The 16,649-nt window shown below is 32.7% G+C and overlaps 1 protein-coding gene across 1 annotated transcript in view; it reads right to left on the bottom strand.

Annotated features, from left to right (window-relative positions):
- Positions 1-533: 533 nt before the first annotated feature.
- LOC143922528 (glutamate receptor 1-like) overlaps positions 534-16,649 on the bottom strand; it is a 106,562-nt gene continuing 90,446 nt past the window's right edge. The window contains exons 8-15 of the mRNA XM_077445794.1: positions 14,830-14,964; positions 13,288-13,376; positions 12,856-13,054; positions 11,766-12,010; positions 11,317-11,425; positions 10,076-10,283; positions 3,349-3,353; positions 534-611 (exon numbers count right to left, since the gene is read on the bottom strand). Coding sequence (XP_077301920.1) covers positions 534-611; positions 3,349-3,353; positions 10,076-10,283; positions 11,317-11,425; positions 11,766-12,010; positions 12,856-13,054; positions 13,288-13,376; positions 14,830-14,964 — 1,068 coding nt within the window. The remainder of the gene's footprint in view (positions 612-3,348; positions 3,354-10,075; positions 10,284-11,316; positions 11,426-11,765; positions 12,011-12,855; positions 13,055-13,287; positions 13,377-14,829; positions 14,965-16,649) is intronic.

Genomic DNA, 16,649 nt, shown 5'->3' with positions numbered 1-16,649 from the left:
ATATATATACTTTTTTTTTATACTTAATATAATATATTATCACATGCCAATTTTCACCCAGTCTTTTTAATTTTTTTTCAATTTTGGTAAGCGTTCAAATAGAATTGAAACGTGACGCATCCTCACACTATTTATGTATATATTATATATACTAATATATGTAATAATAAATACATATATTAATAATTAAAAATAATAATAATACACACATCGATCAAACTGCACATGTTAAATTGGCAATGGAGCTATATGTAGCAACCCAATCAAAATATGTGGTATAGGATTGGTAGGATATTGTATAGGATTGAAGGAATTTGTGAATATGAGACGACATTGATTCGATTCCTTGGCCCTTTAGGGGGGTGCTGGATTGACTGGTGGGCTAATTTTTCGATATGGCCGGTTGGGTCAGGTTGCGGCTGGTCAACATACAGCTGGCCACAAGTCAGCTGGTCAATTTACAGTTGGTACAGGTCCAGCATCTGAGGCTGTTTGGGAGTAGCACGACGGGTTGCCGACTCCCGGGCCGCGGATCACACTTGCGTATGGGTGTTTGCATGGAGAGAATCTTGCTCAGGGTTGCCAGAAATCTGGTTGGCCGGTGTGTAGTACTGAAATCAAGGTAGAAGAGTCTTAATTAGTCAAATGTACAAGGTGACAGGTGAAAAGTTTCATGCGGAGACTACTTGGTTTCGAGAATCTATATATAAGGGAAAATCATGCAAGTGTTCAAAGGATGAATTATTTCACAATATAATATTATACTAATCGGTATTCTAAGCTTTCTATATTCTTTACTTTTGATCTATCTTTACAAATGTTAACGTAGAATTACTATTTATGAGGGTATGTTACACTTAAAGGCTCGTTTATTCCAGCATAGCTCAACTGCACGTTAACAGCAGTACGAAAAATATTCTTTGGAACATTCTATATGTGCAAATTCATATGTTCCGTATTATGAAGGTGGCGTATGTGTAACAGCAGCAACCAACATGATCTATTGATATTGCAAAAAATTCGAATAATTAGCAGCGTGGACTAGCAGTTGGTATATAATGTTTTCGAACAAAGTGGTCACGGGTTCGATTCCCGCTGGATCCTGCTGGCCAGACTTTGGATATGTTACTCCAAGTCGATCTTTTTCTATCAGAGTTTGCCAATTTATGTGATTTTCATCGAAACGGTATCCCAGTTCTATCTAGCAAACCTGTTCTATCTATCCTACGAATTGGTATCCCTGTTCTATCTAGCAAAAACATCTCAATTTTCTCTGATTTCTATAAATGCTGAAAATTTTTCTATAGATGTCTCTGTAGATGTTGATGGTATTTGTCTTGAATAATGTTTACAATGCTTCTATACAATGTTTGAACATACATATATGTATATATCGTTTCAATTGAAAATATATAATAATTATGTATTTATAATTCATATTTCTTGATGTGTACTCGTCGCATTGGAGCTATCTGTAAAGAAGGTTGATTAAAAATAAAATAATTTTATACAGCAGTACATCTTAACGACGTGACGTCATGGTGGCAAGTGCACGCGTGCTAAAGAAAGTGCACATGCGCATATGAATATTTCCGGGAACGTCATATTGACTCGACGATACGACGCAAGCAATATTGTGCCATATCGTCGCACTCTGTAATGTATATACATATATAAGCTGATAATTTAGCACGATTAGAGCCGACATATATTAGCTCTAATCGTGCTAAAACGTGCGCTGCTGTATAGTATGAAGAGTAGTAGTATTTTACGTGCAGTTCCGTTTCGTGTTGCGCCGATATGTTGACCTAATCATGTGAACGGACCTTAATTCGTAAAATATATATATATATATATATATATATATATATATATATATATATATATATATATATATATATATGGGTATAGATATGTTGTGTTTTATAAATATAAATACGTAATATCGAATAAGTTAACTTTAAATATAGACGTGAAAATGTACTGAAAACTCTGTGGCGTTCAATCTTTTGTTCCCGATAAAAATATAAAAAGGCTCAAAAATGTTAAAACGCGTTACGATCTTTTTTTTCTCTGTAAAATGCAAATAAAGACCGAACTTTTCATAACGAAGAGAACAGTAAGGTTTCATTTTATTATTCCTTTTTTTAGTTCTTTGTTGTTCAAACAATAGACGTGAAAAAATCCGATTATATTCTGTATTAGTACCCGAAATTCTTAGTTCGGTTACACTTTTTTTTACAAGAGTTTTGTTACACTTGAACGAAATACAATACGCTGGAAATTAACGTTCAAATTTTATTGGTAGTACAAACGTTATAATAGTATGAAGTATATCATTTGATATTATTTATGCCTACTTTATTATCAAGTAAGATTATTTTTTCCATTTTTCTGGCATTCAGTTTTCCAATTTTTCTCTAACATATCTATGTACATAGTAGGGAGTGGGTTTTACAAGAAATTATTTTAAAAATCGATCGATAATATTACAAAAGAAGCTTTTGTATGATTAAAAGTCTTTGAAATGAAAAAAATATAATAAAGAGCTTCTAAAAATCACTAGCTACAATACGAATTTCATAAGCAGTGATTTCTACGACAGACGAACCAAGCGGCGAATTCTTCACGTATGGCTTCCATAATACAAATAAATCTTTGAAAACATAAAAAATAGTTTTTGTTCAATGAAACAGTATTCCAAATGAAAAGTATATACGTATATATGTATGTATGTTCATATAAGTAGAAAAATCGTTAGTTATGTATTTGTACAATACAAATATCGCTAACAGCGATCTCTACGATAGACACGTTGAACGATAAATCACGCTATCTGTCAGACTGATAATACAAATTGATCTGTAAAAAACCAAAATCCAAAACAAAAACGGACAATTTGAATTGTCGAATAGTCTACTTTTCCGCTCAATATTTATATGCGTGCATACTATTGAGCGGAAAATGTTCAGGTGTATGTATATAAATTCGAATACAACTTGTAAATTTATATTCATATGAACACACATAGTTAAAAAATGAAGGTGCTTGAGTTAGGTCCAACATCTCCACACGCCCGATCGGTTTCTAAACAACGAAGTAATGAAGTTGAAAAAATCCATATTTTTCATTAGTTTTTGAATACATTCGGAAGATATATAAACAAAATATTGTAAAATTATGGCATAAAAAAAATTTATTGGTTCGAGTCCATGTTGAATTGTTCAATTTAATTACCGGTTTGTAATATTTATATTAAATGACTATTGACCCCATGAAATATAATCGGGTTCATTATGAGAATTAAATTTAAAAATTTATATTCATATGAATGAACATCTTCTTAACCCTCCCTCACCGAAGTGGGGTATGCAAGTGCCCCAATTTTTACGTTGTTCGTAATAACTATGTGGTTTTCAAAGCTATACACCCTATATTTCTTGTACATATTCCTAGAATGAACTACAAGAATTTATTTTAATAGATTTTCTATGATATAGAAAAGAGGTACATCGCAAAAAAATACATTTATACATTTATGCGTTCCAAAGTATGATTTAAAGGCGGTAGCGATAAGTCATGTTTTGACTGTTCGCTTGCATATTCTTGTTGATCGATGAACCAATGCGAGATAAAGAGACAGTTATATTTTCGTAAGCTATTGCTTTCGTCGCTTATGTCACGTGGCTATTGAGTCATGCAGTCGCCTGTTGGCCTTACTTATGTGCGTTTGCGTGTTGATGCTTGTCGCTATATTTTAATAAAAAAATAGTCAAAAACTTGCTATAGGACTAAAACTTTTTTTACGTTGATGTATAAAATTATGAATAAGATATATATTGAACCCATTTGTGTTGAGAAAAGCTGTATTTTGATTAAGAAATACTGGGGTCTTACTCGACCCCGGTTCGGGACACTCGTTCGGTCTCGACGCTCCGTCCTTCAAAGGTTAAAGTCTCAATCGAAAAATTTTATACAAATGTATGAAAAGGGCATATATTATTATTTCAAATACATGGTTACATACATACCTATACATATGTATGTAGCTCAACGATAACATCTTCAAGTTATCATTTGCAGACTCACGAGTTCGAGACCTACCCAGAGCAAATTTTTTTTCTCTGATTCGTATTTTACTGTGTCATATTATATATCTAATAATAAATAAACGGAATCGGGCTGTTATATCTGCATGTATAATAAATATATACATATGTACTTATGAATGTACTTATCGGTGCGTATAATGCCAAAAGACTGTCGGTCAGCATTTTCAGCAGAAATGAGACACAATCAAAAGAGCAATCTCGAACTTAAACCGAGTACGTCACACGTTGACAGGGCCGCATTAGTGAATCCCTCACTATATTATATTACAATAATAATACGGGTCGACGAAGTGACACCGTAAGATAGAAGCCAGCTCAAAAGCGTCCCATCAAAAAGTTCTCAGAGAGCTAAACTTTCTGTCCCACTCTGTATAAGTAGTGGTAGTGAAACGAATATACGTACATACATAGCATACGCATATGTACATACAGTGTATGTTCATCCATGAACCAGATTGAGATTAGGCACGCCATTTTCGGTTCGACTTTTCGTCGTGTGTGTGTGTATTTATTTATTTGTATATAATGGCACACGAAACAGAATATAAAAAGGCTAATCCACATAATAAAATGGGCATTTTGACCCACCTTTCGTTCGCTCGCTTGCCGACGCAGAAGAGATTCGCGATCTATTGTTAGTTTTGGCACAGGGTGTGGATGCTGTGAAAGTTTTGGTAATCTCGTCAAATAAAACTTACATAAAAATGTATTTATATATTGTACATTTACACTGTATATTTCTGTTTAAATACAAATGTACATATGTAAGTATATGGGCCGTAAAAAATCTGCAAAATTACACGCTATAACTTTTTTAATATTTGGATATTGTAAAAAATAATAATTTAGCACGCTTTTAGCCATTTCGGTCTTTATTTTTTTTCGGGTCCCATTTATCGGCCCGGCAAATAAAAAGATTGCCCCTCTCAGAAATAGCTCGCGCGACAGATTCGGTTTTCGCCCGGCAAATCAAACGTCAAATGGGTTGCCAGTAAAAAATATAAAATTTGACAAAAATAGATACCGACCCTAACAACCTATATAATTTTTAATGAGTTTTTCAATGATTTAACTCCTCTAGATCCATTAACTTACTTCAAAGCTAGCTAACCTCCTTATGTCGGTAAGATATCAAAGTGAAGAGTGCCAGTGGTGCAAAATCAGATCACAATTTTTTGACAGGTAGAAATGTTACTAACAGATTGAAGCTAATAAAAGACTTTTTAATAAAGGTAAATTTGAGATCAACGATTGCAGCGTTGCAAAAAGAAAAAAAAATATATCGAAAGTATATATTATGGATATAGAAAATCAGACATTTGGTATTTCAAGTCCACATTAGGTAAATTTTTTTATCGGATATACATACATATGTATATGTATACGTATGTATGTTAAAATATAAACCTACACTTTCCTTGTATTTGAAGGTAAACAATATTTTATCTCATTTTTAAATATATATAGGTACATATGTACATATTTATATGTAATATAAAATATAAGCTTTTACAATTTGGGATAAATTATGAAATTCGTCATTTTTTACCGTAATAAAATACCGATCGGTTATTACCGATCGCATCATTTTCAAACTTAAGCTTCGTAAGTTTTTTTTATATTATGTATAATGTGTATATTGAATAATAAATATTAATTTAAAGCAATTCAAATAAAAACGGCACGTTTAACGTGCTAAAATACTTCGTTCGTATAATTATGAAACAACGAATTATGGACAATATTGAAAATTTCCGGAATACCTTCACTGAATACCTTCATTGTTGGCCGTTTCGTCCTAATAATGAAAATATGTATAAGAATATAATACGGAAAATCGAATTATGAGCGGTATATTTACGCACATACATACGAGTACATATTAAATACATGTTATTGTAATAAATATGTCCATATACAAGGTCCCCGAAAATAGGAATATGTTACTACAATAAATCGGATCGATCTTTGAACAGCATCGAGTTTTATGATATGGAGATGATTACTGCCAAAGTTGGTGTACAGTTTTTGAACCGTATTTACTTTTTCACATAAAGGCAAAATAAAACGCACGGAACATTTCATAAAAGTGTGTATCGAAGAGGGTGTAAATTTCAATTTTCTATTTGATGGCCTATAAATCACTTGTCAGGCGTGTTTTATTATAATATACATATATTTATGTCGAAACCGCGTGACATAAGGGTGACTTTCCATATACGGAGCTAGGCCGAAAATATGTCAATTTAAAAAATGAAAGCAAAAATTGATTATTTAGTTAATACTATACTTAAGTACCGTTTAGTATGATACAGTTGAGGTGTATCTTCCAGTCGTAATATATTCTTACTAGTTGGAATATATTCTATCTAACCTGGTACCAATTCCCGTTATTGTGTATTTTCGTTGCAGTATATTTTGACTAGTTGGAATATATTTCGTTTAACCCACGTAAGTTGATTCATATAGCGAAATTCATTCCAACTGGTCAAATTATATAACAACTGAAAATAAAGTTCAACTATAATCTGGTACCAGGTTGGATGGAGAGGCTAGGTTTTCCTGAAAACGTCACTTGACTAGTAAATTGAGTTGGAAAGTCACATTTTTGTTTTGAACACGTTCTTAGAGTTATTCCAAAACGGTACTCATTACACCGGATAGTTAATTTGTGCATTTTCTAGGAATCGGGGCGGTTTAGTTCTATTTACAAGGCTAGAGTCCAAAAAGAAAAAGGTTCGGCAAACCTTTAACAATGCAATGTACAAAACACAGCACCCTCTGGGTCCGTTTTTTTCAAGACGGCATCTTGGTTTTCCGGCTTTTACTCATTACCTTTATTCGCAATACTTAATACATATTAACGCATTATTGAATTCTAAAGCATTCGTAAAAACATAAGAGCTGTTAAAACTCAACTATTATATTACAACTGCCGCACATTATTGAAAGTATATTTGTGCTTGTAGAGATATAATTTACTAGTTAAACTGTATTCTCGTATGAATGACCTAAAACGCCAGTTGGAATATATTACAACTGAAAATACACTTCGGCTGTAACATATATACACAAACGTTTTTTATTTATCTATATATATATATATATATTTTCGAACATTTCATTGGTCTAATTTTAGGTTGGATAATTGAGGTTTTATTGTAAATGTAAGGGTGAAAACACACAGCACGGAACGTGGCACGTGGAACATCGACAAGTTTTCCTACATTTCTTCAAATATGGGATAAACCGTTATCAATCACTGTCAAGCAAGGATAAAATTTTACCGAAAAAACTCCAGGGGGTCATTTTGGGACGGGGCGCGCTGGGCGTTCCATGAAAATACGATTTGGGGTTCATTTGTACAGACCGGCAACTACACGTAAAACAGCAGTACAAAAAATATTTTTTAGCAGATTCTACATATACGGACACATTCATATGTTTCGTAATATGTTCGTGGTGTTCACGTACCGGTAGTAGCCGACACGATCTATTTACATACATATATTATACGCTGACATGTCACCGAAGCGTATCAAGCAAAACCAGTTTTCTCTGGCCACTGTGAAAATATATATTCACGCATGGCGTGATGTTATAGTGGCGAGTGCACGCGTACTAACAAAAGTGTGCATGCACATATGAATATTTTCAGAAACGTCATATTGGGATAGAATTGACTCAACGATACGACGCTCTGTAATGTATTGTATATGTATGTAAGTCGATTTTGCCTTGCACTCATCCAACATAAGTATGAACATTTTGAAAATTGGCGGTGTTGAATAGTATGAATAGAAGGAGTCTTTCCCGTGCAGTGCTATGCCAAGTTGTTGACGTGCATTGTTGGATAGTATAGATGATCTTAATTAGTCCTATAGCAGTCTCCGAGGACAAGGTATCAATATGATTTTTTTAGGATATTTGCATTATGTTTGCGTAATAAATATATGCGTGTGTGTGCATTTGAATGAATGTTGTGCATATAAGGTGTCGTGAATATGAATGGTGATGGAAAACAAACGGAAACGGGAAAACAAAAGCTCCGAGTGCGCCGCGTTGACAAACTTTCAGACAAAAGGAAATGAGAAACAACAAAAAAGGAAAACAAAACAAAACGAGCGAAACGAAAAAAAAAAACAAAACATAACAAGAAATGCAAAAAAAGGGAATACAAATGAAAGAAAAATGTTACTCACTATTTCAGAACAATAGAGAGGATGCGAATTTGACGATGAAACAAATTAGTAGCTTCTATACGTGTTGCTTTTTGCGTTGCCACTGTCGCCGTACTATGCAAATGAAAAATATATAATATATATGTAGATAAAAAATAAATATAATCATTTTGAGAATTCCACTCGAACAATATGTAGATATAATCTAAATATTGCGAATCAATTAACATACTGGTGACGTCTTTCATTTCATTAAAACAAAGCGTCAGAGTTGGAGAGTTTGGTCTGAAATTTAATTGATCCCACTTTGCCAATATATAAACAAAAAAGAAATTATGATAGTTTTGATTATTTTCACTGCAATAATATTTGTTAAAATTCTTCGAAATATTATATAGAATACTTCATGAATAGACTTTGTTATATTATATGATGAAATGTTTGGAAGTTATAGGTGAGCATAAAATCAACTTTTTTTCTGTTTTTCTTTTACTTTTACAATTTATATAAGCTTTGGTAGTTTACATTTTGAAATCTTTCATCTGATGTTTTACAGATCGATCGAGATATGTTTCTCTTTATTGTATTTTGACTTTCCAAAGGAAAATACGTCAAAAATTGTATTATTTAACTAGTTAAATATGAAAAACGAAATCAAAACTAATGAATCATATCCGCTTACATATTATCAATTTGTACCAGAGCACAAGAAACATCGGCATGTTAAATTTATTTATATTTATTTTTGTAAAGTTTTGTACTCCATTTCAGTATTTCTCAAATTGTTATAAAATTGATTATTTTCGTCTTCATAAATTTGATAGTCATGTCATAAACTATTTATGAAACAAAAAATTGGCAAGTTTTCAAAAATATTTTACATAGAAGGTACTTATTTTAAATAATCAAATGACACTTTTTAAAAGACAATAAATAGTTTCTCCGCCAGAATTTTAAAATAAGAAAATGATTTTCAAACGTAGAAGAAAAACAGTCCACAAAGCTAATTACCTATGTATGTATATAGACAGTTATTGAAAAGAAAAGTTGAACTACATGATTTAACATCTTTTTGGCAAGGAATTAGTTATGAATATTTAATTGTGTCGAACAAATCTTGACAGAAAGATATAAATAGCAAATTATATAACAATTACAAAATAAACTTTTCTGCTCATAGATTGAAAATGGAATACTTTGGTGAGAAGTATGACAAGGGTAGTAAATATAGTGGAGAGAGTGAAGATATTGAAATGAAAATGGACTGGTCACGTAGCGAGAAAAATGGACGAAAGGAATGCTCGAATGGTACCCGAGATAGTGTAAAAGGGTGTTAGGAATTCAAATAGATGAAATTAGAAAAATGTGTGGGGTGGGATGGAGCACGGATGAGAGTATTGAGGAGGCCTTCTTCCAGCAGTGGATGGTTAATAGCTGTAAATGATGATAATGATACCCTAGCTATTTTTATTCAAATAAATGTTTTAAGTTATTAAAGCACTGCTCTATCCCATTTTAGTCTAAACATATCGAGAGCTCCGATATGTTTAGCGCTCCAATGAATACCTGAACAGGAGAGTGTGCGACACAAACAGTTTTCTTGATGAATAAAATTTAAAAATAAAAATGTATTTTATCGTAATAGTTTTAAGCGCTTCTTTCCTATAGATTAGTTATTTAAAAAATGAGGACTTACCGTGGTAAAAGCACCATTCCAACCAGGACGCCCATCGGCATCGGGATCTCTGGCGACGCTTTTTCTAACAGTGGCTCGCGTGCCACCAGTGTCGAACTCTGCAGAGCCGGCTACTGTCAGTCTAGCTTTAGCTTTCATAGCGTCGGAAAGAGGGATTTTGGCCTTTGCAGCCTCCGTGTGACTCTTGTAACAGAACTCTATCAGGGCCACGGCCAGGGCTACTAAAAGTCCTCCGATCAGTATGTAAAATATCCCAGCCACGTTACTCAACGACAGTTCATTCCTGGTCGTATCCTGAAATCGACGATAGGCTGATTCAATCAAATCTATAGATATGGGATATTTTGTCGGATTCGAAACATTTAAATTTCAAATTTGGTTAAAAGTGGAATTTAAAAACCAAAAAAATTTGTATCAATTTTTTACCTTGTACAAAATAATAACAAAAACGAAACCCATATAAGTATTTAAGTATAAAAAGCTACCTATATTATTTATCATACATAAATTTTTGCATTGCCTTAAATACATATGTACATACATATAGACCGTTATATTTGAAAGTGGCATGAGTCAACTTTTCTTTATTTCAAGAAATACTTCGCAAAACATTTAATATAATGTTTTACGTTTAACAACCTTTAAAAAAAACTGGTGGCCTGTAATACGTTTATTCCACTTTTCCGAGATTTTGGACATGTCGAATTAAAAGTAAAAGCAATTTTTGAATTAAGTCAAACGAAAATAGTGATTTTGGAACTGAAAATTAGACTCTCGCCAGTTTCAAATACATATGATGGCTTATATAGCTTTTTATGTAGCCTGCGATATATGTACCTGTCTAGTTATGGCATTGCATGAATGTAAAATATAGATATTTTTTATCCATAGACAAATTCAGTTATACGATTTCTTCAAATTAGATGAAAAGTCAAATAAAGTAATAAACTTTAAAAGTATCATAATTAAAGTATTTTTCATTTAAAAAATTTCTACATAGTTTATCATCAAGCTTAAATACTTTGAACCGAATTTGCAGAGAAAACTAGTCGAGTTTGAGATAAAATTTTAAACGATCTTGAAGCTTTTCAACTAACATTGAAATATATAAAAAAAGTCCAAACATAATTTAAAAAAAAAATCATATACAGATGGAATAAAATACCAAAATAAAATAAATCACACCTAAAATTGCACCAACAATGAAAAGTATTCGCCGATAGTTGCGATCGCATTTTTTTTAAATAAATTTAAATTTCGTCACGAATTGATTTTATTCTAATCAGATCACAATAACCGGGGAATACAGTACTTTATGGGAATTAACCTGTTTTTCTCCATGTTTGCATTCAGTTCTATCGTACCACCATTTATTCGTTAGCTTTGTCAACTCGCCATTTTCCTTCAGCGACAGTACGGCCAAATTAATCGAATCTCTGTGAAATAAGGTTTCAATATTGAAGATAAAGATACACATGAAAAAATATACAAATAATCATCGCCTGCGTAGCACAAATTCGTCCAATCGAAATTCGCAATTTTTAAATGCAAAAGTTAAATCAAAAATAAAATAATATCGCCCACATGCCAGCGCAAAGAAAGGTTTTTAATTTAATTTTTATATACATTATTTGAACACAAATCAGTAGAATTTTAATATATTACAAATTTAAACGAAACGCGCTTTACAATGATGTGTAAAAGTGTGTATGAGCTCATACGAAAATGAATAGTATTCAGCATCCAAAGTATCGCATGATCAATTTGTTGTACTACCTGAGATTTGAGCCTAACGGGGTTGCCACACCGAAACCTTTCGCATCAAGGTTTCTGCCTACTTTCATTGTATCGCAAGGCTGCCTCTCGTTTGTGTAGTCGTTCTTGGGAGATTCCATGAGAAGGGCGTACTTGCCCTTGGATGTGCGAACCCTTCGTATGCCCTCATCATAAGATCTGACGAACACGTGCTTCCTCGAATTCATGTACTCCCACATTTTGCTGTACAGGGTAATCTGTGAACGCTGAAATAGGAAAAAAATGTAATCAATCGCTATTTTATTTTAATTTTATTTACATACAAAGGTAACTGGATTGAAGAATAGTAACAATACAATATATCACATTGTATACATGAAATTTGAATTGTCATATATTTTGATTACTTGACAGTTGTTTATTTTCGATTTGTAATGTCATCAGTTTTGCAGTAAAACTCTTTTATACGCAGCTTAATGAATTGAATGTTTCAAAGCTTTATAAAAATTTGCTACGCTGAAAAATTTAATGAAATTATAATGGAACTATGAGAAAGACATTCTTCATTTCCCTTCCCTTTTTTCCTTAAGAATTACAAAACTAGCCCGTTTATTACTTGGTATTTCGTAGCTTTTGCGCAAGGAAGTTTTACTTTTATAGCGTGTACTTTAAAACACACGGTCGTTTTTTTATTATTTATATAAACACATAGGACAATTTTTTTTGTATTATATATACAAGAGTATATTTCTTGAAAATTTTAATTATATTTTCATCGTATTATTTCAAGTATGTATATTCAAATGCGTGTACCCGCATTTGAATATACAATTAACCACCCGGAATGTACATTTGTAAAAACAAATCATTGAAATCATGAATTATGTATGTCATTCCTATATATATGTATATTTAAAATAAATCTTCAAGCTTTAAGTATCAATTATATAAATGCGAATATTTTTTCAAGAAATTTGAATACAAGATTTCCTGCGAGTTTGAGTTATACCACACTGTGCTTGTTTCCGAAAAGACTTTGTACTCGTAGTCTGCAAAGCGCATGCACTTATTCCAAATTGACATGCAGTCGATGCACTTTAAAGAAGCTTACCCTGAAGAAGTCCCAAGTGGATCCATGATACAGAGTACCATATTGTACTTCAGTTTGAGCTGCTAGATCTTCGGGAGAGTTTATAGGGGCCACCATGCGTTCCACGGTGAGGAAAGCGGCCAGGTTGGCAGTGTACGACGATATGAGGATCAGAGTGAAGAACCACCAGACCGAACCGACTATTCTGCCAGAAATTGACCTATAAAAGAGGCATAGGCATTTTTCAACTAGTCCACAATAACGTTCGTAATAACCCGACTGTGATTTAGAATCTCCAGAGGGCGAAACAAACGAGCCGAGGTTGGTTCGGCGGCTTGGTTGTTTCGCAATGGTGGAGATAGTATGTAGTTATGGCGAAAACAAGGGTTCGAAACCATAAACAACTGAATAAACACAAAACGCAAACGCAGAATTAATTTATGTATTACTTACCTGGGTGAAATATCGCAGCCCTGTTGCATGAAAGCGCCCAGGGAGAACCAAAGAGAGTTCAGGATGCTGAAGTCATTCGCCATCGTATTCTGAACAAATTATTAAAATATATACATATATAAAAAAAATATCACTATCACTTACACTTCTATGACAGTTTAATTAAATACTAGATTACATCATAGTACATATGTACTATCAATAAGGGAGCGTGAGCGGGTGAGATGGAGTGATGAACTCTCCATTCTTCACCTCGCTCAAATGCCCAAATTATAAAATATATTGAGATAATAAACCAATCGTTATAAACGTGGAAAAGTGAAAAATTAGCGAAATAAGCTCATGATATTGCAGTAAAAATATGTGTAAGAAAAAAGTCTATTTTTGACTTCGCTAAATACATAATTATACGTTTTTTAATGCAATTAAAAATAAATCACAATCTATAGAAAAATCAATTAACTATTTGTTCCAATTCCAACTGATTTTTGGCACAGCAATACTTGGTTTGAAGTTAAAGACTGCAAAAGTAAAAAAAATACTCATAATAATCTTTTATGATTTTTTTAATAAAATGTTAAAATTGCATTACGGTATATGTTTGTATGTAATTCAACGTTTCTACTTTGTATTATCAATCCTCTGTTTATTAAAATGGGTCGTATTAATATATGAACAAGTTAAATTACATAGTTCATCACAATATATGCAAAATTGTATTAAAATTAAAATTAATGAACTTGTAACTAATGCATACACAAATCACTGAACGTATTTCCATATGCATTTCAATCTGTATTGTTATTAATTATGTATATTACTTAAGCATATCATTTGAGATATAAAGTCATGTTGTGTACATCTTTTCAATTGTGAACCAACAAAAAGTTACAATTTTTGTATTCTAAGTATTACTAAAATAATCAGAGATTCCATTTCATTTCCCAAACACGGTTCCATTTGCTTTTGGGTAATATCGCAAGATTACATACACGTAAAAATTATAATGTAAATACACAACCTGCTTATATTACGCGAGTGTATTATATTATAATAATATAAGAAATAATCTGAAATAAAAACCCTCGAAAAATCTGCTGAATTTGTACAAAATTTTCGCTCGGTTATTGTAAAATTCAAACGGTCAACACGAAAGCAGAGTTTATTCGCGATCCCATTTCGTTTATAATAATATTTGCAAAGCACAGCGTTTCAACGTTAACGATAAGCAAAGTGTTCCTTTTCAATCGCACAATTATAATTTAATATTAATATATATGTATTATATTCCCTTCAAATACAAAAACATCCATAGAACGGCGCTTCGGACAAAACGTTCCCCCATAAAGTATAATATTATAATATATTATAAATATATATAAAATAGGATCCGTTTAAAGTGGGCAGGTGTCGATACCATAAATTCTAGCGGACACGGATAGATTTTAAATCGCGGCATGAATCATTTCCATAATATCGATTTTATTTTATTGCCCAAAGCTGCCATAACTCTTCCGAAACATGCTTAGAATATTCTAGAACCTGTGTGCTGGTCAATGACGACATTTGCTCCGGTTGTCCGTCCGTCATGTGGATGAGACGCCACTCGTACGGCGAGAATCTGGACACCATGAAGAGCACTATGCTCACTCCCAAATAGCTGAATATCACGCAAACCTGTTGAAAAAGCGAAAAGAAAATAATCAGAAAAATAGAACAGACTTTTCCGTGTGGTTAAGTAAATATAGAAACATATTTAATCCCGCACGATCTCGGGATTAAAATCTTTTCGGTCTGTGTAAAACAACGCACGTCCATTAAATTTTACTCGTATTTGCGGTGGTATATACGCACGGATTTCGCAAACGTACAACGATAGTGTTGTGTATTTATTTCTCCCTTTTCCCATTTTAGAAAATTCTGACCGTCTGAAAAATGTATCGTTAATCATCAAAAATGTACGGTTATTCAGAATGTGACGCCAGCGTCCGACTATTGTATAAAAGCAATAAAATAACGATTATACGATTCATTTTTACTATGATGTGATTGTAATTTATTTATTTATTTTATTACATTTTATACCAGGAAGGCCTTACAGATAAACCCCAATGCGCATTCCTGGCCAATTACGAACAATACAGCATTTTTATTATACAAGTCGCTGAAACTGGCAAATTACTGAACTGAAAACTGGCAAATTAACGAGACAACTATGAATTGTACATACATTTTATTGTTCATTTATCATACTCAAATAGTGGTGACATAGTAGATAGGAAGGATTTTAGCCAATTTTTAATCGGGAACCGTTTCAACAATGAAATCAGAGAAAATTGGTAAACTCTGATAGGAAACGATCGACCTGGTGTCACAAATATCCAGGTTTGACCAGCAGGACTACAGATATACTCGGAAAAATTATTTTCAATCGAGGTCAGCTCATGGGATTGAACCCGGCGTCTCTCGGTGCTAGGTAGAAGCGTAACGATCGAGCTATGCTGCTGGCTAATATATGTATAGCCAGCAGCATGGATCGGTGGTTGGGCTTTTGCTTAGAACCAAGAGTTCGCCGGGTTTGATCCCGTGAGTTGACCTCGATTGAAAATAATTTATTCTGAGTATATTATCTATAATGCTGCTGGTCAGACCTGAATATTTGTGACTCCAAGTCGATTTTTTCCTATCAGAGTTTGCTGATTTCATTGCTGAAACAGTTCCTACATTAAATTGGCTAAAAACCCACCCTACCCACTATACCGTCACTGTTTGAATATGATTTATGCAAAATAAAAAATTATGTAAAAGTATAAATTCAAAGATGTCTCGTTAATTAAGAGTTTTTCAGTGTCTTGTGTAGTAAAAATGCTGCATTGTGTGTAATTGGCCAGGAAGGCGCATTGGGGTTTATATGATAGGTCTTCCAGGTATATATGTATATATTTATGTAAATATGTATGTAAAATAAATAATATAACAGGCCAGTTACCATTTAAATTTCAAATTTAATAATGACTGATTTGAGTTAATAGGAGGGTGCAAAAAAATGGTTGATTTAAAAATATATTCTGGTTTGAAAACGATTGCTCAATCTAAAGGTATAATAAATTCAAAGCCCAAGATGCAAATTTCATTTGAACCACACAGTTTTCATCAGTTGAGATGAAAGTTTATTGCTTCTAGTAGAAAATGCTAGTAGAAAATGAAAATCTTCGCATATATGTATATGTACTTCAGTTTGTACGTAAATATTAAATGATATTAAAGAACGTGTCTTATTTTCATTAATATACGTATATACATACTTGTCACATGGAATAAATACTCATTTTATTTTGGGCATATTTGTTAAGTAGAATATG

Source organism: Arctopsyche grandis, chromosome 2, assembly GCF_051622035.1.
Source record: "Arctopsyche grandis isolate Sample6627 chromosome 2, ASM5162203v2, whole genome shotgun sequence".
NCBI classification, from domain to species: domain Eukaryota; kingdom Metazoa; phylum Arthropoda; class Insecta; order Trichoptera; family Hydropsychidae; genus Arctopsyche; species Arctopsyche grandis.
This window is presented reverse-complemented; position numbering and strand designations above follow the sequence as displayed.